At 45.6% G+C, this 26,194-nt stretch overlaps 2 protein-coding genes across 5 annotated transcripts in view; one reads left to right on the top strand and one right to left on the bottom strand.

Annotated features, from left to right (window-relative positions):
- ralgapa2 (Ral GTPase activating protein, alpha subunit 2 (catalytic)) overlaps nt 1–11,564 on the top strand; it is a 183,806-nt gene extending 172,242 nt beyond the window's left edge. For 2 of the 4 annotated variants that reach the window (XM_031901518.1, XM_031901520.1), the window contains one exon: nt 8,603–11,564. In XM_031901518.1, coding sequence (XP_031757378.1) covers nt 8,603–8,745 — 143 coding nt within the window. In that variant the 3' untranslated portion in view covers nt 8,746–11,564. 4 annotated transcript variants of the gene reach the window in all.
- A 5,637-nt stretch (nt 11,565–17,201) lies between these two features.
- Nucleotides 17,202–20,428, bottom strand: insm1 (insulinoma associated 1). The gene is given in 1 exon segment (NM_001083358.1): nt 17,202–20,428. A coding segment is annotated over 1 exon segment (1,326 nt). The 5' UTR covers nt 20,299–20,428; the 3' UTR covers nt 17,202–18,972.
- Between the last annotated feature and the right edge of the window lie 5,766 nt (nt 20,429–26,194).

Here is a 26,194-nt window from a genome sequence, read left to right on the forward strand (position 1 = left end):
ACTCTCATGTCTTTGTCTCTATTAACGCTTCACACAGTGCCTTATTGCTCTCCCAGCATAGGCACCCCCCCGGTACTGAAACGGTTAATTGGCTTCCAACTTTCTGGGGAAATAGATCTTGAAAGTTTCATTAGAAGAAAAAGGGCAAGTAATTAGAGTTGGTGCCAGGCAGCGTGCAAGCGGAATTACAATATTTGTATGAAAGGCTTTATGTTGTGCGGTTATTACTTGCTCGCTGTGCAGCTGCTGTCTCGCTATCAATCACAAGGCGCTCCAAGCTTGATTGCATAGTTAAGGACTTGCCAGAAGAAAGTTGTGACTGATGGAATGCACAAAGTTTCGGGCTAATGGAATGTTGTGGGAGCCTGTGAGCACCTAGGTGTGGCCTGTCTCTACACAACCCGGCCTGTTTGGACTGCACCGCTTTTTATATGCGCAGGAGCTGCTGTTGTTGGTGAATAGTGTGCATGAATGCTGCTTCAGCTTGCCCTATTGGCTGAATTTGTATTAATTTGACCATCTGCCATTCTGTTTAGCTGAAGGAACATATGATACAAAAGGCTGCCTCCCTCCCCCTATCTTTATGCCCTCAGGGACCACAAAAAAAGGATAAAGAATTTCCATGCCTAACCCCCAGACTAACAAGCATCTGCATTTTTTCACAGAGAAGTTTTCTTTAAATATTTTGCATTGATGAATTTTAATAAATGTTCCCTTCCCCAACCCCCGACCCGGTCTGCTTTGTACTTCCAGACTGGATTTGAAGGTTTTGTAAAATAAATAATTGAATACCGGGGAGAGGAAAAAGAACCTCCTTATACAAAGGATTACTGGAAGGCAGGCTAACCCCATTTACTTCCCTTTGCAGGAGGGTTATTTACCCTTGAATGACTGAGATCTATGTGGGATCTATTTTTGAAATCTTCATGTTTTAACAAAGAAAAATAATAGAACCCAAAAAAATTATTATTTGTAAATGGTAATCTGGATAAATCCCTTCCTCTTGCAAAATATATATATCCCCTCTATTATATTTAACTTTCAATACCTAATGAAGGGCTATTATAGCTTTATTCCACCTGCAAAGTCTATCGTCTATTGTCACTGCTGATGCACTTGGTCTGCACACAAGGAAACCTTGGGGTGAAAACACACAGAGCTACTTAGTAGCAGCTACTTGTACCCTGCCATAGACAATACTAAGAATTATCTGTTTCTGTAGCCCTGACAAGTAGCTGCTACTAGTAGCTCCGTGTGTCTTCACCCTTCCTTTTTGGGAGATAGCATGCCTCTACATGGACACCGGCAGCTGGAGACCATATGCCGCTACATAAGACGTACCATCTACACCAGGGATGTCCGCCCTACTAATTATCAAATTTTGTTTAATTACAATTCCAAACAACAACACACAGCCTTCAGATGTCAGTGGGATCCCCAGACTTTTTTATTTATTAGCCACATGGCTATTGGTAGCCCCATGTGACCTGCTGGCCTGCAGGAGGCTCTGCTTGGAGTAAACTTGTCTCTGTGCTTCAAAAACATGTCTCCAAGCCAGAAATGTAAAAATGGGCTCCTACTTTGGGGACACTGAGAGCAACATCAAAGGGGGTGGTGAGTAACTTTTTGAGGATCACTGCCCTAAATAATGTCACTGCCCTTTTATTCCAATTATGTCAAAGTAATTAGCTTTTCAGCTAAGACATCTGAACCCTGTAGCCAACCAGGGGTGGATTTAAGTGTACGTGGCCCACCTCAGCCCCCACACCCCCAGCAGGGGGCGCCTGCTGCCCACCCAACCTCCTCCCCCCTCTGAGAGCTCATACATTACACTTATTTTAGGTGCGATCGGAGGAGAGAGATCTGCAGGGGAGCACCAGCTGGTATCGGGTCTGGGTCGGTGGGGCCCATCAGCCCAGTCCCAACTCTTGCCCATAAACTATTTTGTATTGTTCATTCTGTTAAGGTACCATATATACAGGTTGTGTTTGAGCTACATAGGGCTACTTGTGCAACATTCAGAGTAGATAACTAATATAGAGAAAAAGGTCCAGACTAAGATTTAAGTTATGCGGCGCTGGCATTTTAAGTACACAGAGGCCCCAAATAGCCCCAATGACTGTCTGTAGCATATTACAGCAGCCCCAGAATCTACAGATTGCCAGTCCTGGCCTGGAGTGGAGTGGAGTGGTCAGGCTTAAAGGGGTAGTTCATATTTAAGTTAACTTTTAGTATGTTATAGAATAGCCAGTTCTTAGCAACTTTTCAGTTGGTCTTCATTTTTTTTATTTTGTATCATTTTTAAATTATTTGCCACCAGCTTTCAAATGGGGGTCGCTGACCCCAGTAGCACCTGAAAATCTATTGCTCTGTAAGGCTACAATTTTATTGTTATTCTTACTGTTTGTTACTTATCTTTTTATTCAGTCCCTCTCCTATTCATACTCCACTCTGATTCACACCGCTGCCTGGCTGCTAGGGTGATTTTGACCCTAGCAACCTGGTAGGTGCTGAAGTTCCAAACCGAAGAGTTGGCCAAGAAGCTAATTCAAAAACCACAAAAATGAAGACCAATTGCAAACTGTCTCAGAATATCACTCTCTACATCACACTAAAAGTTAATTTTAAGGTGAATGTCCCGTTTAATATTTTAATCAATACCATTGCCAGACTAAATAACAGAGAAATTACTTTTACTTTCTAAAGTTTCAATACACATCTCATACCTCCAGATGACTGGTTACAGTGCCATCTTAAAACAAATTGCTGCTTATTTTAGATAAAGCTGTGTTTAGTATTATTTTAGAGATTAGAGTTTTTATGGTTTGTAGCCTTGTTTTCCCATGCTCTGTGGACATCTCCAGGCACCAACAAAAATAGTTAGTAATACAAGAGCATGATGCCATTAGTTTATGTTGCATTGCAGTCAGATCACAATAGAACCTTTTCCATGTGTGGCATCAGGTCTGGGCTGGGATACAGAATAGGCCGTGGCATTTGAAGTACACAGAGGCCCAAACGGCCCCCCACCAGCCCAATAAATAGTGACTGTGTTTACAACAGCCCCTCTGGCATTTGCCAGAACCCACAGATTGCCAGTCTGGAATCAAACAGCTCCAGGCAGCGTTTCAAAACTGCAGTGCAATTTTTATTAGCAGTGTGAGCACACTACATGTTTTGGGCAGGGCCCTTCTCAGGTTGAAACTGCAGTTTTGAAATGCTGCCTGGAGCTGTTTGATTCCAGAATATTTTTGCATTTGATTTTTGGATACACTGTTGGGGTGGCTCACAGACACCTGGGATCCACAGCCATATACTTCTGATTATTTGCTCTGAAGCATAATTTAATTTTTTTGATTGCCAGTCTGGGCCTGGTGGCCTGGTCCATTCACTCAGCCATCGTTTCTGTAGCCTACTGGATAAAGAAGAGTTGTCTGTCTAATGCAGAATATAAACAAGAGGAGCTATTCCATTTCCTTCACAATCTTTGGAGAAATCGGGCAATACCCAGTTCCTTAATTCTGGGCAGTTACCACTGTATTTTGTTCCTATAACTGCAGTTCAATATTAATGCATCTGTGCCTAAAGAAAATTCTGTTCACTCCCTTAAAGCCAAAGCATTTTGTGGCCATTATGCAGAATTCCTTTAGAATGATCATATAATTACATTCCTTTTAAGTCCTTCCACAATGAGCCATTGAGCCCACTTACTGGGGAACAGAAGGAGGAGTGCTGACTCCATTGTGATTGTATAGATAGTGTGTTTATTGGGAAGCATAATAGCCCAAGTGAACAATGAAACTCTTGGGTGGCAGGTACTAGCCATGACCTCACAGCGCTCCGCATTATATGACCCCTGTGGAATTTCTGGAGAGTGTCGGTATTTCTACAGGGTTATTCCTGAATAGCACAGTGCTGGATACGGCAGACACCTGAGATAACAAAGGCCCAAACATGTTTAAATTTGCTGTAAGAAAGCTTTGTTTTTTCTGCCTCTTTTTTCCCATTTTTAAGAACACTAATAGAAATGTGAAGGTAAACAAAGAGCAAGGAGTCAACTTTATTAATGCTCACATTCCAGCACAAGACAGAACACAAATGTTGTTTTGGAAGCAAACCCTCCGCACCTTGTGTTTTGTCTGCTTTGTGGCCCTAGATCCCCAACATGCTAGATTTTTGTGTAGCTGCTGCTTGTGTTGTTTTCTTTCAGGCAAGCCATACAGAAAGACACCAGTTTGGTGAGATTGCCATACAAGCAGATTTCTGCCTGATTTTGCCACATACCTGGTGGGCCAGGCCAACAACCATGTCAGAATAGGGGCCCATTTAGACTTGTCATGAGAGGATCACATCAATGGCTCAACACAGTATCTCGCAAATCACAAGATATCTAGCTTGAAGGTGGCCATACATGGACAAATTAAAGCTCCAGATAGACCGAGTCTGCGTGACCAATATCTGGCTAATAATCAGACAGATGTAGATCAGGTCAGTTCAAATCTGGGGGGGTAGCAGGGGCAGGGTGCGAGGACTCTCCTAACGGCCTACCCTCAATTGACCCTCAGGCCAAACAGTAGGATCAGTCTAATATCACCCACCTCAAGGTGTAATGTCACCTTTAGAAACAAGTTAAATATAGTAGAATTGGGTGTTTAATTCATTGGTGCCTCTACAAATTTAATAGAATGTGTAGAATTGTTTGTGCATTTGCACATAATGTGAAATAATTTAGAATTCAACCTTCAATTAAAATTCAGTATCCCAAGTAGGCACTTTCCTACACCAAGCTGCATTTTAGCTGGGAATTAGGTATCCTGCTTATGCTAATGCTGGGAGTGCGACCAGGCAAGCAGTGCCAAGTGATGGAAGAAAGGAAAAGCAGAAAGGCTATAGGTGTTGCTGACTGGCTCAGAGGTCCCTAGAGCAGGCCTTGGATAAGTGGAGACTGTGTCTGCAGCTGGGAGTTATTGCTCCGCGACAGCTGTTAAGTCACACCTTGGACAAAAACCATTTAAGTTCGACAACATTGCTGTGATCAGTCCAAGAGAGGGTTGAGCTGAATGCCTTTCATATGTTTAAAACATCATTAGAAAATGATTATATATTATTTAATTCTCCTACCTGTAATCTGTACCATTGATTGGCCCTTGCTCCAAGCCAAATGTTATCTCTACTTAACTCTTATCTCTACTTAACTGGTCTCCCCAGGAGTATCATGGCTTAGGGCTCTGGCACACGGGGAGATTAGTCGCCCGCGACAAAACTCCCTGTTCGCGATTTCGCGCAAATCGGCGAAAAAGCCTCGCGAGGCAACTTCGGCGATTTGCGCGAAATCGTGCCGCCGCGTGTGCCATCCCACCGGCGACTTACATTTTCGCCGGTGGGATGGCAGGGGAAGGCAACTCGGGGAGATTAGTCGCCCGCGAACAGGGAGTTTTGTTGCAGGCGACTAATCTCCCCGTGTGCCAGAGCCCTTAAAGTTCAAGCTGGGGAATGGGAATTACCTGCCCCCAATCTTAGTTAATACTTTATCCCCAGAATCAATGCTTAATTAACTTACTTAACTCAGTAAATCAGGCTGGACTGGCAATTTGTGGGTTCTGGCAAATGCCAGAGGGGCTGCTGTAAGATGCCACAGTCACTATTTATTGGGCCTGCGGGGCTGTTTGGGCCTCTGTGTAGTTTAAATGCCAGGGCTTATTCAGAATGCCAGTCTGGACCTGCAGTAAATATTGCCCTTTTACATCCTTTCCTTTGAGCCACCATTTTGTGATGTTCTGTATGCTCCCTCAGAGATCAGCTGACAGGAAATAATGCAGCTGTAACTGTAAGGGTGAAGACACACAGAGCTACTAGTAGCAGCTACTTGTCACAGCTACAGCAATAGACAATGCTGATCATTTACTGATAATTGTCTCTACATGTGTTTTAGCAGAAGCAATTCTCAGTATTGTCTATGGCAGGGGATTTTCTGGAGTTCAGTAGCCTTGAAAAATTAGCTGCTACTAGTAGCTGTGTGTGTCTTCACCCTAACAGGGAGAAGTGTTGGAGTAAAAGACAAAACTTTGTTCATTAATTGCCTTATCATAACTCCCAACTTTTGAAAAATGGAAAGAGGGATAAAAAGATTTGGCGTGCACAGCGTGGCAAATTTTTTGACCATGCCCACTTTTGTGGCCACGCCCCAATTACCACTCCCCTTTTGTTTGTTTTTTATTTTCAAAAATACTCCTTTTATATAGTTGAAATGGCGGATCAAACACAAAATGTGCTATACCCTCATACACTACTACCTAAGGAAAACAATATAGCAACTCCTACATATAAAATACAAATATAGAAGGCAGTCAGTTATAAGTGAGTTATAGCTATGTACCAGTTTTGCCCCCCCATACACAGTGCCCCCCATAGAAAGTACCCCCAATTGCCCCCATAGACAGTGCCCCCAATTGACCCCATAGACAGTGCCACCAATTGATCCATAGACAGTAGCCCCCAATAGAAAGTGCCCCCAGTTGACCCCATAGGCAGTGCCCCAATTTACCCCATAGACAGTGCCACCAATTGATCCATAGACAGTAGCCCCCATACACAGTGCCCCCATAGAAAGTAACCCCCATACACAATACCCCCATAGACAGTACCCCCCCATACACAGTGCCCCCATAGATAGTGTCTCCCAAAGTCATTGTCGTCTTCTTCTTTTTCGGCTCCTGTTCTTTATGCGGTGACAGGTCCTTTTATAAGGTTGCGTTCCGTGCGTACGTGTGACGTCAATACGCACGGGGCGCAACCTTATGAAAGAGTCTGTAGCCGCTGCCGCACAAGGAGCAGGAGCGCCCTGGTCCAGCCAGCGCATCCCGCTGTCCCATATAGTTCAATGAATGTTCCACATTTCCGTAATCTGTTACGCAGGATGCGCTATTAAAACCGGGATAGTCCCCCTGAAAGTGGGACAGTTGGGGGGGTATGCCTTGTGTGACCTGGCATGTATATGTGCCCTTGCGTTGTTTGTGTGCACTGTGATTCCTTAGCACTTAAAATGGCATTTTTCTATTTAGGATTACCCAATGGCACATACTACTAGAAAAGTATATTTTTATGAAAAAAAAAAATAAAAAGGTTTATTTAGATGAAGCAGGGTTTTCCCATATGAGCTGTTTATGTGATACATTTATAGAGACCTACATGGTTGAGGGGTATAGTTTTGCTTGAAGTCATAGTTGTCTGGGCAGGATGCACATACCGATACCAGGCAAAGCTTTGTTATTGGTGAGAATGTGGCACAGTGTGTCCTACAGTTCTGCTTGGTTCTGTGCACCCCACGTAGCATATACATTGGCACAGTGCTGGGACACCATGACCTTTATCCAGTGCAACAAATGACTCACCATTTGTTCCCTTCGTGTCTCTATCAATTGCAGTTTGATGGGAATTGTAATTGCGTTGAAAGGCTGGTGCATGGATTTACATGAGCAGTTGTTTGCACTTGTGCCTCGTGATTCATGATTTACAGATGATGCAGCGAGAGCCTGATGAAATGAAATTCCCTCTTACCCTACTGCCCAGGGAGACGCCGCCACAACAAAAGCAACAACCCTCCTAGATTGCAACAGACATCTCTGAATTCCTCGGTGCACGTTTGTAATTGTACTGGGAGAGATTTGTTACTCCGAAGCTTTAATTTTATGCATTTTGTGTTGTGCTTAATAGTAGCAACCTCATCTGGTCCCATTCAGCCGAGCCGTTTAGTTGTGACCTTCAGTCATCTTCACCTTCTGGGAGTAATTGAGTTGTGAGTTAATGATTAAAATATCAGTGTGCGAAGCCCATGGAAGTCGCAATCGGAAATTTGTTGTGCTTATATTTGAGATTTGGCAAATAAAGTGGTGTTTCCAATACTTTAGGGTTGCTTTAGGGACCCATCCCAAGCCTTGTGGGTGAGGACTGGCCATTGTGGTCTTTTAATCAGATGCTTAGACACTCGTATAAAAGCAGTTTGCTGTGGTTGCACTATTCTCTGTGTGTATTACTGTGTCTTCTAAGGCAAAAAGCAAGCTCTGACTGCTTTCTCACTGCAAAAGGAGTGTCCATATGATACAGAGAAACTATTCAGCGGAATGAACTCTCATCATGCAATGCACATGTGTGTCTGACATAGCGCTGTGGCTAAGTGGAGGGGTCACTGGGGCCACTTGCATCGAGCCCCATTGATAGGACCCTGGACTGGGATTCTGGATAGGCCCCGGCATTTCAAGTACACAGAGGCCCAAACAGCCCCCCTGGCCCAATAAATAGTGACTGTCTGTGGCATCTTACAGCAGCCCCTCTGGCATCCTTATGTCATGATGATAGTGTGTTTGATGAACATATTATTGCATGCAGTATGTCCAGCTACAGCTGCCACACAGGTGATATTTAGTTGCACAGAAGGTGGCACCGAGTTGCTCTGTTATCTACCATAGTCGACACATTGCCTATTTATTTGCACTATATCAGCATTTATGTTTATAGTCCTTACCTTTGCCCTAACCTGCTCCTATGTAGAAGCTTTTTGCTTGAGATACCTGCAGTCTAAACCTTCTCTCCTCCTCCTTCCTAGGACTCCCGGCAAGTACAAGTGCAGATCTGGCTGGAGCCGAGGCAGCAGAACCCTCCTCTCCAACACTGAGCCGTGCCACCAAGAGCAAAGTGTCAGGGAAGCTCCGCCGCTCTGCCAGCGCTATCAGCAAATCTTCCAATTGAAGCACTTTTTATATGGAACTTTATTCAAGAGATGTTTTTAAATGAAAATAAAATAATTAAAAGTAAAAAAAAAAAAAAACATAAATTTTAATATGGTTGAGGTGTGCAATGTTGTAGTTCATGTCTAGCGGGGCAGGACCCCCTTGGGTGGGTGAGAGCAGAAGCCATCCACTAGACACTAAGATATGATGCAACTGCTGGGATAGTATTGACAGCCGGAAGGAATTGGCTGCCGAAGCGTGGCACAGCAGCACTGACGGCGAGGGACCAGCGTGAATCCACGTCGTGCACAAGAATTACCTACAAGATGTCTTAAACCGGACTCTGGCACCACTTTTTGTTGCCTCGCATTTTCATGGCTGCACTGTTATCTGATTTACAATATCAACACTGAATAATGGATGAGAACGCTCTTTGGTCCTTCTAAAAACCCAGTGTGGCTTTGGTTCTCTAGGCCGAAATATAAAAAGCGGTTTGGGGAGCATTCTGTAATCAATATATACCACCAAATATTGTACATGTGAATCCATTGGCTCCAACCAGGCCACGCTGGGTACCACGGAGCCTCATCCATGACTACTGCATTCCTAATACTCTTGGTGCTCTCTAGTCATTGGTTTGCATGCTTCTAGCACATACCTGTGTCTTTTATTGATTTCTTTTAGATCCTTCATGGTCAATCAGAGTATTCGGGTCAGGCCGTTGTATTTTAATGTTCATGTCAATTGCCTTTTTTTGATGTTGTCTTTTGTCTTCAATGCCACTCGTTTGCCTTCTCATCTCCTCCTATTTAATTTGATGTATATTTGTTTCATCATCTGTGGATCATGATATTTAACCCTTTCAATCAACTTGTGAATGTGATTTCCTTTTCCCCCACGTTTCTATGGGCGCATCGGAAGTAGAGGATTCTTGAAATGCAGCTAAATGCACCTTTGGACACATTGTTGTATTGTTTTTAGTGTGAATTTGTTTGGGGATTCTTTTTTGCACTTGTGATTATGGTTTGTTTTTTTTAGGGTAAATCGTATTCAGGTCTCAGATAATGTGTTGTTCTTTGTAAATAGTCTGTTCTCATGAAGCAGAGCGACCTTAAATTATAATTATGTCTTATTTCTTCTTGGTGAACTTTGTATATGTGAAACTGTACGGATCAGGGACAGTTTAGGGAAGGGCAGAAAGGGCATTTCTGAGGGCAAAAATAAAACCCCTATATTGTGTCCGTTTATATAGATTGAGGGCTCGGAGACTTGGGCTTTTCTGATTTTTATATTTTTTTTTTAATTCCCTGCAAGACTGCGTTGCCCAGCTACCAATCTTCTCTAACTCCTCCCCGCCTCCCCTAAAGTTAGGTTGTGAGATTACCTCCTAGTGCCAGTCAGGAACTGGATATAGTCAGACAATACACCGCACCACAGGCTAACGCACCAGATGTCCCTGCACAGCCAACCAACCTGCTGCTTCCATATCCATGCCTGGAAGACACCCATTCCCACCCATTCCCTCTTGTACCATTAAATGAAGGGAGCGATTTACATACTGGAGATAGGATTGTATTGGTTTTAATTACTGTTTTGTAGGAGGAAACTGCTGTTGTTTAGTACTCATTAAACAGTAAGGAATTTGCACCAGAAGTCATTTTGCCTTTCAGGGAGCCAGCTGCTGATGAATTATAACTCCCATCATCCTTTGCCAGCTAATGAATGATAAGTTAGTTCCCATGGCCAGCCCTGATACTTGGGTCAGAGTGGGAGCTAGAAGGAATCTGCATGGGGATTCCAGCAGAGCTGAACATTGGGATGCAGGGCCTCTTGACTTGTGGTTTATGGGTACAAATTGGGCATTGGACATTTTGGAGGACAAAAGTAAAGCGGTGCAAGTCATTTGCTGCCTGAGGCATAAAGCAAGGTGCCACTACAGTTAAACATTATTTAGGCAATGTAATGGGCTGCAGTCTAGAGAGGGGTGTTACACTCATACAATGGACTTTCTTTGTTCAGATCTGTCAGTGTTCTCATGCTGGATGGTCAGGCCCTTTGGAAAGCAAGTGGTAATATAAGGAATGCTCTGGGCTTCTCTTGCTTTGGTCTGTGTAGCTCACAATACTTCCCCCTCGGCCGCCAACTAGCAATAGCTTGAAACATAGATTTGTCCGATGTTCAGTTTGCCAAAAAGAAAATTATTCTTTCTGCTCATTGTGACAGTGAGTATATAAGGAATGGCTTAGCTCAAGCCGCTATGTATAACAGGATTAAGTCTCTGTACTGCTGTAACTTTCCTTCTCAGTAGGCCCAGCTAGGCTGCCTTTACCTGCAGCAATGGGACACTGATAAAATGTAGGTAATGGGGCAGCAAGAGAATTGTATTAATAGAAAGTTTCCTTTTAGATAGATATATATGTATATTTAAACAAGCAGTTGGCTCAGACAATGTAGTATTCTCTCCCTGTGTATAAGTTCTGGCCAGGGGGTTGCTAATTGTCGCTCCTTGTTTCTAAATTAGGGGCTAATTGAATTCTCCAGTTATTAATGGGCCACCATAGTGTAGCGTGTGGCAAGCTGTAAGTAGCGCTGTCTGTATAGGAGCAGTCTTGTTCTGTATAAGAAACGCGGGTCATTGAGATTTCCCTGTGGTCCATTCCTTCTATTATAATCTTTGTAAAGAGATATGAATGCCTGAATTGCTCCCCTTGCTGACTACTGCTGACATATCATGCGATTTCTTTCTTCTTTTCTTTTTTTTTTTTTTTTAAATCCTGGAAATATTTGTGAAATTTTTTGAGATTATCAACTGAATTTAATTAAAATTATTTAAAAGTCTGTGGTTTGTGTTGTGTATTTGTATCTATCAGACTATGCCTATATTTACATTTGCCAGAAGCTCCCAGCACAGGTCAGTGCCCCGATTGGCACAACTCATTCCAGTTTCATGGCATTTCTTTGCCACGTCCCAGTCCTGCCAAATTCTTTACATATCTGCCCAAGCCCTTTGTCACCAGTCTGGGCCCCTGATATGACCAGGCCCCTGTTGGGAATGCTTTACAATATGTCAGTTCATTATTTGATAAATCCAACACCCTTATTTTTGACTCTGATGTAGTGGAAGAGTATAGAAAGGGAGAGTTCACCTTTAAATCAATTTTCAATATATGGAATAGCCTCTTCTTAACAGCTTTGATATTGGTCTTTATTTTGAAGTAGTTCCCTCCAGTTTTCTGCTTCTCTTTCTATTCAGGCCCTCTCCTATTCATATTCCAGTCTGCCATCCAAACTATTGCCTTGTTGCTAGGTTAAATGGGACCCTCACAACCAGATAGCTGTTGCAATTCCAAACTAGAGAGATAAATTAATTAAAAAAAATGGTAAACTGCTCAGAATATTACCATCTATATAATTCTAAAAAATTAAGGCAGAACTACCCATTTAACTCTTAATGGTATTGTTATTTTTTCATAGTATTTCTATATTCTCTTCCAGTTCATTGCTCAAACCATTTTCTGGCTTCCAGTTTAATTACTTGACCCTAGCAACCACTTAGCAGCTGTGAAAGTGACGTACTATTGAAGTCACAATGTTCTCTGAAATATTAAAATATATGAGACTGATACTGAGCTAGTGGAGGCGTTTGCCCTTTGCTGCAGTGTCAGTGTGTAAAGGAATGCAGTGTGGGCCCAGCAGCAATTACCCAGTGAGTGATCTTGCAATGTATGTAAATAGGGTTTCCGTAGACAAGGGAATTGTATAGCAACAGACCTAATTATTCATGCAGCTAATTATGTTTGCATTGAAATGGCCAAGAGGTCACTCTGTAGGTTACTATTATGATGCTGAGATTCATTAATAATAATTGAGTGTATATAAGTATATTGAGTATTTAACCAAAAGTAAGGCTTGTAATATCATAAGTACGTTATCCCCAAATATTTATTTTATGACACAGAATTACAAATCCTATTATGTAGGATTCAGTCTGATACACACGCTGTTCTGAATGTGCCCAGTAATGCCCACTGTCCTGCCCAGCCCCAGATTGGGCTTTCCCTCCACCAAGGTAAGAGGGGGGGGAGCCTGGGCTGCTGGCAATGAATCTATTGAACCAGGGTAGATTTAGGATGCAGAATTTAAGAGATCAGTTAGTGTAGTAGTGTAGCTACTAGATACTAATTGTTAAACTACAATTCCCAGCTTTTACCCACAGCTTATAGCAGCTAAAGTTGCCCAAGGGCCAATTCTTATATTGACAGGGCAAAAAATACAGCTAAAATAAAATATTCCCCCCATCCATCGCCAGTCACTTGTGGCTAAATCCGGTGGGGGAGCTAAAGGTGAGGTTCCTCTCTCTTCTATGACTGGCACGTGAGCATGGGCCAATCAGCAAGGGAAGTGGGTGGGTAGAAGTCTTAAGTACAGCCATGGAAATGGCCTCTGCCCTCTGCCATTGGCTTGAATGGGAAATTCTGGATTGCAGCAGTGCTAGCACTTTTCAGCCCAAAAGCTAGATCAAATAATAAAATATATGCTCCATAGAAGGCAATTAAACCCTTAGATCGGCAATAATTTCACCATCTATATTATATTTGGGCATGATCAAGTTAAATGAGAAGGAAAGGTAAAAACTAAGTAAGCTTTATCAGACAAAGGCATTTGAGCCGAAACGTTGGGGCATTTTCTCATCCAGAGTATCTGCCGCCTTCTTTTTTCTATTTATTGCTGGGTGTATGTATGTATGTATTTGTTTGTTCACTGGGGGATATTGTGTGTATATTTTATGACTGCAGAATTGTTTTGAGACAATAACCTTACACAGTGTGCACAGTTTATATGCGGTTCATTTCTGTGTATTTAATCCTCTGTTGGGGGGAGTTTGAAACCTTAGCACCTATATTTATTTTCTATTTGGTAAGATTATTTAAGGGCAAGTATATCTTAGCCTAGAGTGCCCTCCGCTTCTCTAATTTCTCCTCTGTCATAAGAAACACAGGATTTCTTTTCTTTTGTGTACACGTGTTCTTTGGTATCTGACTTCCTTCTCTCAGAAAAATCCTCCAAAGCATGGCTTGCTCCAATATCCCCCTCCCCTCTCTGCTGTAATCTGAGCTACCAGCAGCCAAAGCTGCAGCATGGAAGTTACTGAGACCAACTAAAATGGCAGCTACTATCTTAAACAAACACAAGGAGCTTCTAGGGCTGTTACCTCTGGTATGGTAAAGCTTTCTGCAGAATAAATTGGGTTTTAGCTTTCACTATTGTGGCAAATCTATTGGGAAGGAACTGCATTAGTAGATTTCTTTCTCCTTTAAAGTGCAATTGGCATATTGGCCTGTGTATGGGGCCCTCCCAATGGCTGGCCAAAACCTCTCCAGATGTTGATCTGTGGGTCTGTAATGTGATCTGATTGTATGGTGCCAAATAAATCAATTGGCACAGTTAGCCCAGTGTGGAAGGACCCTGTTTGCAACCTCCCCACAAGTGTTGTTTATGTTTATTGCCAGCTTTGCTCTTCCCTAGCTCTGCAGTCCAGCTCCCTGCATGCAGGCTTGTGGCATACTAGTCAGTGTTGCTGGACAAATCATTGGTCACTACTCCTTTTGCTTAGATCTGACTGTTTTTTTCAAGTGGTCCTAAATTTTGGGAGGGGCCCAGCATGCACAAAAACCTCACCTCCCCCTGTGTCAGATTGTGTGTGTGCCCCCCTGCAAATGTTCAGCAGTAGAGTGGCTGTAGATGGAGTATTCCCCATGTTCCTGCTTCCTCTATAGTTACACCACTGGTTCTGAATAAATGATGCAGCTTTGTATTAGTACCTTTGTCACTATATTGGATGAGGCTAAGCAGTCCCACCCTAACCAGCACGGGGGCCAAATTTAGCTCCTGACAGAGGTGATTCTTGTGCTTCCCTGATGCTGTTTTCATCATGCCACCCCCCCTCTTAACTTTGCAGTGCCGTTGGGGGGGGGGGGGGCACATTGCTAGTGCATAGAGTACAATTGCTGTCTGCACTAGAAAAGAAAAAATTTCTGATTTAATAACCAGATATTTGGCTTTTAAAGTTACTAGGAGCAGCTTTTTGCCATCCCTGATAACTTGTGGGGAGCTGCCGCCTGAGACAAAGTTCTCACCTTCATGGCAGAAATGCCCCTGGCTCCTGACCCATAGGTTAGGAATAAGATAACAGATTGCTAAGCAGGGAAACATACAGAATTTTTAGTTGCTTGTATTTAGAGTGTCTTGTCATGAGATAAAGCTTATAATAGACTTATGTCTCAATGCTAGTTCCCCTTTAAAGAGTGAAATGATAAGGCTTTCATGTACAGTTTGGCATGGCTGGGTGCCTTGTAGCAGCATTTGCCATTCTGCTGGAATGTGGAAACAGATAAGGATTTTGGGAGTAGAAGTCCCACGGAGGAGCATTGTTCTTATGTGATGTCTCTTTACCAGAAATGTATCATTTCTCTTAATGGCTGTCAGTGTGAGCACCAGAAAGGGTAACTAAACCCAGACTAAAGGCTTAGAATCAGCCCATGTTGCACGCTGCACTGATTGCAGTTAAATTCAGTCGCCTTTCTAGCTGGATTTTCTAGATGTGTCCCAGGATTTTCAAGTGATCAGGTAACCCTAATTAATGCTGCATCCATATGTAAAGAACTGCTGGAAACATGCATGAAAATAAAGCACAGGGATTTAGTATTAAGTTATTTTCTACCCTTATCTGTATAATTGCCTTCTCCCTAATGTATGTAAATGCGGAATGCCACTTTGTCCCCTTTGCTGGCCACATAAGGAATCCCCTGCTGCTTTTTTATGGCTACTTAGAAATCCGTGTATTCAGCAGAATATGTCTGTGCTCATATAGGGCAGCTATAAAGGGATGAGGGAGCAGAATGCATCACAGGTGTTTGTTTCCACATGGATGGGCTGCAGATAAGCTGTAGGTCAGTAATTGCCCTTTACTTGGTTGCTTTACATTTCCATTTGGCAGAACTTTCCTCACTTTCCATTCTGTATATTGCGAGTGGATCTCTTAGCTCAGCCCAGAGCATATGGAGAGACTGTAAGCTCTTGGGTATAAGTTCTGCAGTGCCCTGGGCTGGTACAGGGGGTTACAAATAGAAAGCCCAACATTTACAGGTTCATTTTTTGTACTTAGTACTGTAGGAGTCTGAGTGGGGCAGGGATCTCATTCATAACTGTGCCCCTGTGGCTGGCAGGGAAAGGTGGTTCTACCACAGACTTTGGGGGCATTTATAATGCCAAGTGTACATTTCCTGTGTAAAAATCATGTCAGCTGACCCCCTGTCATTAGGCAAATAATAATCCTGCCCTTTGTCTTCTAATTAAATGATTACATGAAATACAAATGCCCCAAATTGATCTTCATCATCCTAATGACATGGGGGTTAGTTGGCATTTCTGAAAAATACCTGTTGGCTTGAAAAGAAACCCCCCCCCCCCCAAAAAAAATGAGCACTTCTGCTTTATGAGTAGCTTTTAATTTCTTTGCACTTGAATTTAACTTAAGTGGGTTATGGCAGATATAAATATAATGATTACCAGGATCCCCTTCAACTGTTTAGGAACTACAGGTTCCAGCCTCTGGCAGCATCTTTCCCACTTATCTGTGTGTAGCATTTGGTGTGTGCACTGGGGTACTTACCTGCTTTACTCTCTGCACCCCAATTTGCACTGACTTTTTAATTAACTATTGGTTGATTTCAGACTCCAAATGAGTGAAAATGTAACATATGACACCTTGTAAACATATTTTGTAAACATTAAAATTATTTCTAAATAAAAATGTCTAAATATTCCGAAAAATAACTATATACAAACTGTTATGTCCCCTCCTTAGCAGTGGAAATAGAAGTCTCTTCCAAAATCTGTCGTTCTGATTTCTCTTATTTCCTATAAAAAAACGTTAATTCGTTATAATAACTATGTGTTGTTATTATTAATTAGTATTATAAATAAGATGATTATGTTATTTTCGTATAATTTATTTATTTGCCTTCTATATAAATCAGTAACAGTGGAATATCCTTGGCGCAATCATATCCACAGAGTACCTTTTGTGTGTGGAAAGTGCGTTTATTTTAACCCCCCAAAATACTATTTATGGCAAAATTATGTTTTAAAAAAACGAAAATTCAAGGGTTAAAAATGTAAAATGACACCTTTATGTATTAATATAAAATGTACTCTCCCCTGCTTGGTGCTGAGTTGAAGCACATTACTTATTTACAGAAGGAGAGGCTAAATTAAAGCACAGACGCGCGGTGCAGAATTCACTGCAGCGATTTAGTCGGTCTCATTTCTGTTGCACGAAACTGTAGTTATAGAAAGGTATAATTATTCTAAGTAACTCAGTGGTAGTATCGTTATGAAAAACTCCCCAGTGACCCCGAACTCTTCCAGTCCCTTTGACTCCCCAAATAAGAAAATAGCGGAAACAGCCAGTAATGATTTGAATTGGAAAATAATTTTATTTGAATAGCAAATCGTTACACAGTAGAACAGTTCTATTGAAGCACTCTATAAATGCCTATTACAGTTAGGAAAATAATGTTGTGTACAAAAGAGATTTCTCTAGACATAAGAGCTATAATAAGGTCGGAGCGCTGGCTGCCCTCAAGGTCCGGAATGTGCCCAGATCTACATTCTCTCATCATTCAGTTGTATTAAAGCAAAGAAAAGGCTGAAATCCACAGTGAGAAGTCATGGCAAAATATATATATTTATAAATCTAGGCAATGAAAGAGATCGAATAAAAGTCATATCTTCATCATTCTCATAAATAAATAAAAATAAATAAACATAATTAATCATAAAATCAACATATACATTTTGGATAGTAAACGCATGGGGGGGGGGCATACAGAAAGATATTTTAGAGGGGGGGGGGGGGACAAAACACGTGACAAAAAGTTGATTTAATGTAGCCAGGATCCCTGTATTGGGACGGATTGTGGGTCCCTACACTGGGGGGGACTAGGCAGTCGCTACAGCTTACTCCAGAGTTATTAAAGAGACAATAATGACTTCAAGGCATTTGTGGCTAAGACTAAAGTAAAGTCTCCTCCTCCCCCCCAAAATCCACAGCTGGGGCTGAGAAGAGAGAAAGACAGAGCTGAGCAGCCCCCCGGCCAGTGTATAAAGCTAATGGTATAGTTGTGTGCAGGCCGGGGGGCATCAAGGCAGAACATTAACCCCTTAGGCTAGAAAGCACATTTATATCAAGACAAGAGGAAAGGCTACAAAAGCACAGGCGACATAAACTGCTGCTAGAAGGGCTCTCCCAAATGGCAGTGACGGGTTAAACGCAGCCAGATTGGGCAGGGGCTTCTCTGCGAATTACCGCAGCTCCCTCCAGCATTTTAGGGGTTAAGCACATCAATTACATGACAAACCCTGCGATCTGACATTTTTAAAAAGTACAGTGAGCATATGGCTTGCCCACCCCTCCCCCACCCTAAAGCGTTGCCCCATCTGAGCTCTCACAGGCAGCAGCACTATCCCCGCTATGGCTCAGCGCTGTCTCTATGAGGCCAATGGGACAACATACATAACTTACTGTAGAATCCTTGCCCACCTATGGGCGGCACAGGCATTTAGCACGGACACAGAGAATATTATCAACACAATAAATAAAGCAGAAAGTGCTCTCCCTTCCCATTCCGTCTCCCCTCAGTGCCCATGGGCATGACTTGGGCATAGCGGGCTCCCTGGGCACTGAGGGGTTACTCGGATAACTCTGGGTCGCTTTAAAGCACAATAACCACAATGTAATGCACTTGGGCCTATGGCTGCTGTGGTCGCTGATTTGGCAGGTGGCAGTGCCCTGTGGGCATTGGATGCACCGGGAAGGCACAGTACTAGTCAGGCATGCGAGTCCCGTAGCCACAGCGGGGGCTTGTTGGAAACCTGTGTGGGGGTTGGGTGGGCACCGGGGGGGGGCAGCAGGCATGGCTAGCGGCACTTCCCTCGCCCCATTAGTGCAAGATGGTCCGTTTTATTGGCCCTTTAGGGGCACCTTGTGACCTCTGTGCCCATTGGCCCAAAGTATCTGATTCCATAAGTGCCTGAGAGAGACAACACACTGCCCCGCAATATGCTGCAGCCCCCCGGCACTTACAATTGGTGCAATATTCTCATTTTGGGGCCCCCGTCAGGTCCATGTGGGGGAGGGGTGGGCACACCCCTACATTTCTCCTTGGAACAAGTCCCCACAAAGTCAGCAGGCCGGGCGCACCGGCACTTGGAGCAGGATGACCTGCCGGTTCTCGGAGGGGTGGCACTTGTTGATGTGGCGGGTCAGGCCGGGGGAGCTGTAGAAGGTGGCGGGGCAGTACTTGCAGGGGTACAGCTGGGAGGAGTGGAGGAGGCGGATGTGGCGCTCCTGGCTGCTCTTCCCCGGGAATGTTTCCCCACACACCGGGCACGGGTGGCACTCCTGGGCATTCAGGCTGGGGGGGCTCTTGGCTCGCTGCTCCTCCCCCGGGAACATCATGACACCGGGCTCCTCCGGCTCCTTGGCTGCTTGGTGCGACAGCAGGTGCTTCCTCAGATAAGCCTGGCGGCGGAACTTGCGGGCACACCGGGGGCACTCGTACAGCCCATCTTCTGAGCCGGACTCGGAGGCCCCTGGGCTGGGGGTGTCCCGGTCACTCAGTGGCTCCTCCTTGGCTTGGGCTGTGGAGGCGACTGGGGGTCGGGGCTTGTGCCAGCGGCGGTGCGATGCCAAGTTGGCCGGGCAGCTGAACACCTTGTGGCACTCTGGGCAGCGGTACTCGACCCTCACGATTCTGGAGCATTTGTGCTGCGCCAGGGAGAAGGGGTCGCTGTACTCCTCCTTGCACAGTTGGCAGATGAACTCCCCCAGGGGTCGGGGCCCGGAGCTGGCTGCCCTGGGGCGGGGGGGCTCCACCGGTCCTTCCTTGATTTTCAGACCCAGCACCGGGGATGTGGTCACCTCGTCTTCAAAGGTCAGTTTGCGGATGGCTTTGGTTTTCTTGGCCGCAGGGGGCTTGCTGGGGGCCGAGCTGCTTGTGGCCCCTGGGCCAGTGCCGGGCATAGCGGCGGGCTTGCTGTCGGGCTCCGGGGCCGGCCTCTTGCCTTGGCTTCGGCTGACTGAAGAGGAGGAAGAGACCGGGGGCAGCAGTGCCAGTCCGTGATGCCCATTGGCAGTGCCTGTGGGAGGGTAGAGTAGCGCTTCGCTGGAGGTGCCCAGGCCCGGAAAGGACTCCGCAGACACCGGGGATCCCAGGTATTTCCTTTCCCGCTGCTCCCTGCTCACCGGGCGGGTCGGGCTGTACAGAGCCTGCTGCACTGTGTCGGGGTTCCCGAACTGACCGGCGGGGGGCGGCCGGGGGCTGCTGCAGCATGGGGCCTGGGTGGCTCTGTCTGGGCTGCAGGGCGGCGGGGCCCCACCGGTCGGGCACATTGTAGCTAAGAGCATCCATCCCGGGAGCGACTCCCCGCGGGGCTCTTCTTCTTCCCGCACCCGGTAGGACACCGGCGGGGACTTCCTGCTGCGTTTCACCAGAAACCCTTTAGGCATGTTGGTGCGAAGGAGAGTCTCAGGGAGTGTGGGGAGTTAATAGTTAATAGGCGGCTGTCTGGCACTGTCCGAGGTGCTGCTGTGCCTCCCGCTCTCCTGCACTGTCCGAGGTGCTGCAGCTGCACGGCTTTCTCTCTTTCCTCTCACTCCGGCCGGCTCGCCTCTTATATGTGGGGACTGACAGAACTGTCACCGGAGCAGCCAATCAGTGGGAGGGCAGGGCGGGGCCGAGTGTGCAGCCGGCAGATGTACCTGAGCCCCCTCCTTCCCCCCCCTCAGGCTAAAGGCACACGCCCCCCCCCCCCCACCCTCAATGGCACACGTGCCGGGCCTGCTCCCTGGGGCCCCGGGGCTCTGACCATCAGCATGACAATGGGGGGGGGGGGGGCTCCTTCCCTAATTCTAATCACACAAAGGCAGAGCCGGGCTGCGGAGGGAGGGGAGGTGGATGACTGCACTGACACAGTAACAGCTTCTGTCCCCACTGAGGAATCCCATTCCCCTCCTGTGATTGGCGCTGCTCTGTGCCGGTACCATATCTCCATCCCGGGGGGGGGGCAGTACCATATCTCCATCCCGGGGGGGCAGTTTGCTGCTTGTTGCAAAGTACAGGCCCCCGGACTCTCTGGTGTCTCCCCCTCATATAACTGCTTTTTGTCTTTCTCCGAGATGCCCCATTTGCGCCAACTTTTGGCACTTATGTATTGTTTTGCTTCATGTCCCCTCTCTGTGCTCTAAACGCAGCGCAAGGAATGCTGAGCATGGAGCATAGGAACTCGCTGAATAAAATATTCTTCCCTGCTTAATAAATAAATAGTTAATAACCAGTAGCGGGTCAGTCAGGCCACACGGGCGGCTCTGTGGGAAATTTGTATTAACCTGCTGCGATTACATATACATTGCCCCGCACAGGCGCCTCAGTACTTAGTTTTACTGCGCACACATCGCTATGTCATTTTGTATCCACACAGCAATGGAAGTAATTCAGCCAATTTCCATAGAAAGTGTATGGGGGGGGGGGGGGGCAGCGCTGCGGGCTTTGTTACATACACAGGGCAGGCAGCGGGGAGACGCTAGGAGAGTAGCAATGAATGAAGGGGGGGGGGGTATAAATGTGCGTGTCTGTGAGTACATACAACTGTGTCTGTGCGTCTGAGCCTTTGCCCTTTCACCTCGGGCGAGGGAATTAACCTCTCGCTATTGAGAGGGGATTGGGGCCAATCTGTTAGTTTGGGAGACACGTGCCTGGAATAAGGGGAGGGGGGGGGTCAGGCCGAAATGGCTGCCCTCCCTCCCAAACCAACAGCAGCCTCAAATATCTCCCCCCCCCCCCTGGCCCAAGTGACAGTCACAAGCCCATCGGCTTGTTAATCAGCAGCGTGTGTGTGACGGTTCCATTGCTGTGGGACAGGGTCCGCCCCCTCCCGTGTCACTCCTTGTGCTTGGACTTTGGGTCGATTCTATCACGGACCCCCTGTCCCAGTCTTGGTACCGACGCTCAGGCGGGGGGCTGATTAGTGAGGGGGAGTAGTGTCCTGCCCGCAGGGATGCGACTCAGATGTAAGGGCAGGATGAGGAGGGCAGTATAGTGTATAGGGTGAGGAGGGCAGTATAGTGTATAGGGTGAGGAGGGCAGTATAGTGTATAGGGTGAGGAGGGCAGTATAGTGTATAGGGTGAGGAGGGCAGTATAGTGTATAGGGTGAGGAGGGCAGTATAGTGTATAGGGTGAGGAGGGCAGTATAGTGTATAGGGTGAGGAGGGCAGTATAGTGTATAGGGTGAGGAGGGCAGTATAGTGTATAGGGTGAGGAGGGCAGTATAGTGTATAGGATGAGGAGGGCAGTATAGTGTATAGGTTGAGGAAGGCGGGATGGCGGCTGCAGCGCTTGGGATGAGAAGGGATGAGAGGCGCAGAAAGTTAAAGCGCTGGATCCTTCCTGATGTACTATGTACTATGCAGGTGATTCATACTCTTGTAATTCCAAGCTCACAGCTTCCGAGGCACAGCTTCTAGGGGAACAACAATAAAGCATACAATCAGATCTAGTAAGGGAAAGTCTGCCCCAGTACTGCATATGGATCAATCTCATATTATACACAAATTCCTCGAACAACCTGTCCGCTGCGCCTCAGAGACTTTATATATTCCTGTTATTTACAGTTGAGGATACATAATCCCCATAGGCCCTCCTCAGTGATCTCATTGGTGATACCTGGAGCGCAGTTAATAATAGGGGCTTTTATATAAGTAATGATAGCGCCCCTAATGTTATATATAAGGATATTAGCGCAGAGTCCTCTGGTGTCCGAGTGTTGGGTTTGTGTTGGAATTCCTAGCAACCCCTCCATGCTAAATAATAGTAACGGTTCTAAATCACCTTCACCTCCCACTGATAGTCCCTAACAAGGCAACACAGTATGATGTATAGTGTGTGTAGTTATATATGTTACTTTACTATATATTAGACTGTATATACAAGTGCGATGTGCCATATTGCTCGGCATTCTCCAAATTCATGTACAGTAGGTAGTACTTTTGTCAATGAGTCAGTTTTGCCACTAAGGGGCGCTGTAACAGTTTCAATAGGGGCTACTGGTGCTATTTTATACTCTGTAAAGCAGTATGGCACTTCCCCCGCACAGGACTAAACATAATTAAGCAGATAATTCCCCTGCGGCCATATGTTTTTCTAAAGTAAACAAAAATTCGCTTTTCATGCATATCCAAATCCAACCTACAACCCACCAACTGTTTTTAAACTACAACTCCTAGAAACCCCCATTGCTAAATGTCATTTGCGCTGATATCAGCCTTTTCACCCCAAAAGCCCTTCCCTGTGGTGCTGGGGGCCCTTTAAGGATCCCCCTTCTGGGTAGGAATTAAGGCATCACAAGTACAGGGCACTGGGCCCGTAATCAATAGAAGAGGCGACAGGCCCAGTACTTGGGGCGCAATTGAATTGTAGATAATGAAAATGATAACAGGAGCCAGAGGCACCCCCACCCCGGCCAAGTGCAGCAGCAGCCTGTGCGATTCTCTCATCCCGGCTATTACCTATTATTATGGAAGTCAGTGTTTGGCAAATGAGGGGAGAGAAGTGGCAGCAGAGCAATTTGACCCGGTTCCATGGAGCATTGTGACTGCGCTGCGCAGCTTGCTGAATGCGGAGCATTATTCTGGATGAGCCTGACAGCTGTCCTATCTTTTTGTCTGCCCTGCCGCATCTTTCCGTTGTGATCAATAACAAGCTGGAGGCCGATTCTCCTTGTGGCCTTTGTCTTATCCCTGATTGTGGCAGAGAAGTGTGCTGCCTCTCGGAGATGCCGGGCCCTATTGTCAGGCTGCTGCCAGAGAATGGCTTGTTTGTGTAGTGTTTGACCCCAGTGCCGGGGGAAGTGAGGCTTTTGTGTTTGAAGGAATTAGCGATTGTTGTGTCTGTCTGGGGAACATGCCACAAAGTAGCAGCAGCAGCCTGGCCTGACATCCCACAGATACCCCTACACACATATACAATCAGTGCTGACAATGTAACTATTTCCTTCTCTCCTGCCCAAACACTCAGCACTTTCATTCCTGGTATGGGAAGGAATACCTTTGTACTGGGGCCCAGGCCCCCCTGCTGTTACTGACCTACAGCTCATAGCCATTTTGTGTATCAGAGAGCTGGCATACAGGGTTAATCAGGGCCTCTGTCACTTCCAATACTTACAGTACTCAGATGTTAATAACAACAGGGCATCATTCCCAGAGTGCAGCTTGAAGGCCTCTCTGGTTCCCTGTGAATTCACCCAAAACCCCAAAGTGACCCATGTACAGTCAGTGTATCTCGGTGTCAGTGCTACTGGCAGTAATGGACACTGTATAGGCAGTTTTGCCTCAGCTAAAGCAAAGCCTGTGGGCACACAGATCTGGCAGCTGCAGCCACTGTTTGACTGGAACACAAGAGTGATTGGCAGGTGTGACTCTAAGCATCTCTGCAGCAGCTGTAGGCTTTAGTGCCCCCAGCTATCGGGAGCAATATGGTGACATGCGTTCCAGCCTAGAGCTACATCAATCACAGCCATCTGTAATCCCAAACCCCTCCACAATATAGTATATAGCAGCCAACACACACACATCATATGTGAACAGACACAAGCGTCATGTATACAGATACACACAGGCACACTAAGGTGGCCATGCATGGTAAGATACACTCATTTGGTGACCAAACAAATGGATCTCGTTTTTAGTGACAATGACAATATAGATTATCTATTATTATATGCCCAGCTAAGGTGGGCAATATCAGACTAATTTGATCAGGTGGCCCTAGGGCCAAACAATTGAATAAAAACTGGGGGTATATGGGCCATCAGACCAAGGACCACATCAACGAGCCAATGTGGTCCCTGATCTGACAAGAAAATCAAACCTGACAGAGATCTGGGCATTTTAGCGCAGGTATCGGTAGGGTAGGCCTGTCGGGGGTACATGGGCAGATAAGCTGCCCTGTATGGGCACCTTTATACACACTGCTGGGGTCTGTAGGGGAACAGGAGGCTCATTGGGGTCCCTAAATAATGTCACCATATTTCGGCCAAACAGAATTTCACATTTGCCACTGATTTGGAGCTGTTCCACACAAGGCCATGGGGGGGGGGGTGGGAGGTAACTTAATAAAGGTATCAAAGTTTCACTGTCAAGTAGTACAACACAAACTGGTCACTAGAAAGCAGGGTTACTAGAAATGTGACTACAAGTGTTCTGTGTTGTGCCAGTCAAACTGAGTGCAGCTGAAAGGTACGTGCCCATGAGAGGCCTAACAAAGCATCAGGCCCACAATGGCAATCTGTGGGTTCTGGCAAATGCCAGAGGGGCTGCTGTAAGATTCCATAGACACTCACTATTTATTGGGCTGGGGGGGGGGCTGTTTGGGCCTTTGTGTACTTAAAATGCCAGGGCCTATTTTAGACTAATGCCCCATGGAGGTAAATCTCTGCTAGGGCAGGTAACTAATCTCTCAGAAATGCCTTTCTACCCACAACAAAGTGATTCGCTGGTGGAAAGGCATAAGCGTCTCTTCCTTTTCTGAAGTTGCGGGAAGTTGCCTGCAGGAGAAAACTTTGCGCGACTTTGGAAAAACGTAGTGACGCATTTGCTTTTCCATTGGCAATTCACTTTTTTGCGGGCGGAAAGGCATTTCGGAGAGGTTACCTCTCTCCATGGGGGATTAGACTTGAATCCCAGTTCCTGCCTGGTGGGTACAGTTAGGAATTCTGGGAACAACTTCTGCTCTGTGGGTAAAAAATCATGGAGAGTTGTGCTGATTTTTCTTCTACAAATGAATGTACTGTATATAAAGACTGGAGTGTGACACACCCACACATAGCCTCACACAATCATCCCCAAACATAGTCTCCCCCTTGCACTTTCACCCAAAAGCTTCCTCCCTCCTTTCAATTCTCCTTCTATTCACCTTCCACCCCTCCCCAGACCCCCACCCTTTGTTCTGCCCATTAGCATAAAGCTGGTATGGATCTCCCGTTAAATAATTACATCCATAATAGGAAGGAATGAAGGAGCGAGAGAAAGGAAGCTGCTTGGGGGGGGGGGGGGGGATACCTCATTCTGAGACTAAATAAAGTCAAGGTTTGGAGGGCAAAGAAAAGAAGGGGGATTTAATGATGAAAAATATTTTGGAAAGTTCCATGTTATAATGATCTGTGGCTTTAAACTATGGTGAGTAAGGGCCCAATAAAAAAATGGGATTCTGTGACATATTCATGACATTTAGATACCAGGAGCTCACATTATCTGCTGGCATGCATGTCTCAAGGGGCACAGCGCCTGGGTGCAGTTCAGCAGGTTCCCTCACTTTATCCTTCTATAAAACCTTTCAGAGTAATGGCACA

Source organism: Xenopus tropicalis, chromosome 5, assembly GCF_000004195.4.
Source record: "Xenopus tropicalis strain Nigerian chromosome 5, UCB_Xtro_10.0, whole genome shotgun sequence".
Taxonomy (NCBI): Eukaryota; Metazoa; Chordata; class Amphibia; order Anura; family Pipidae; genus Xenopus; species Xenopus tropicalis.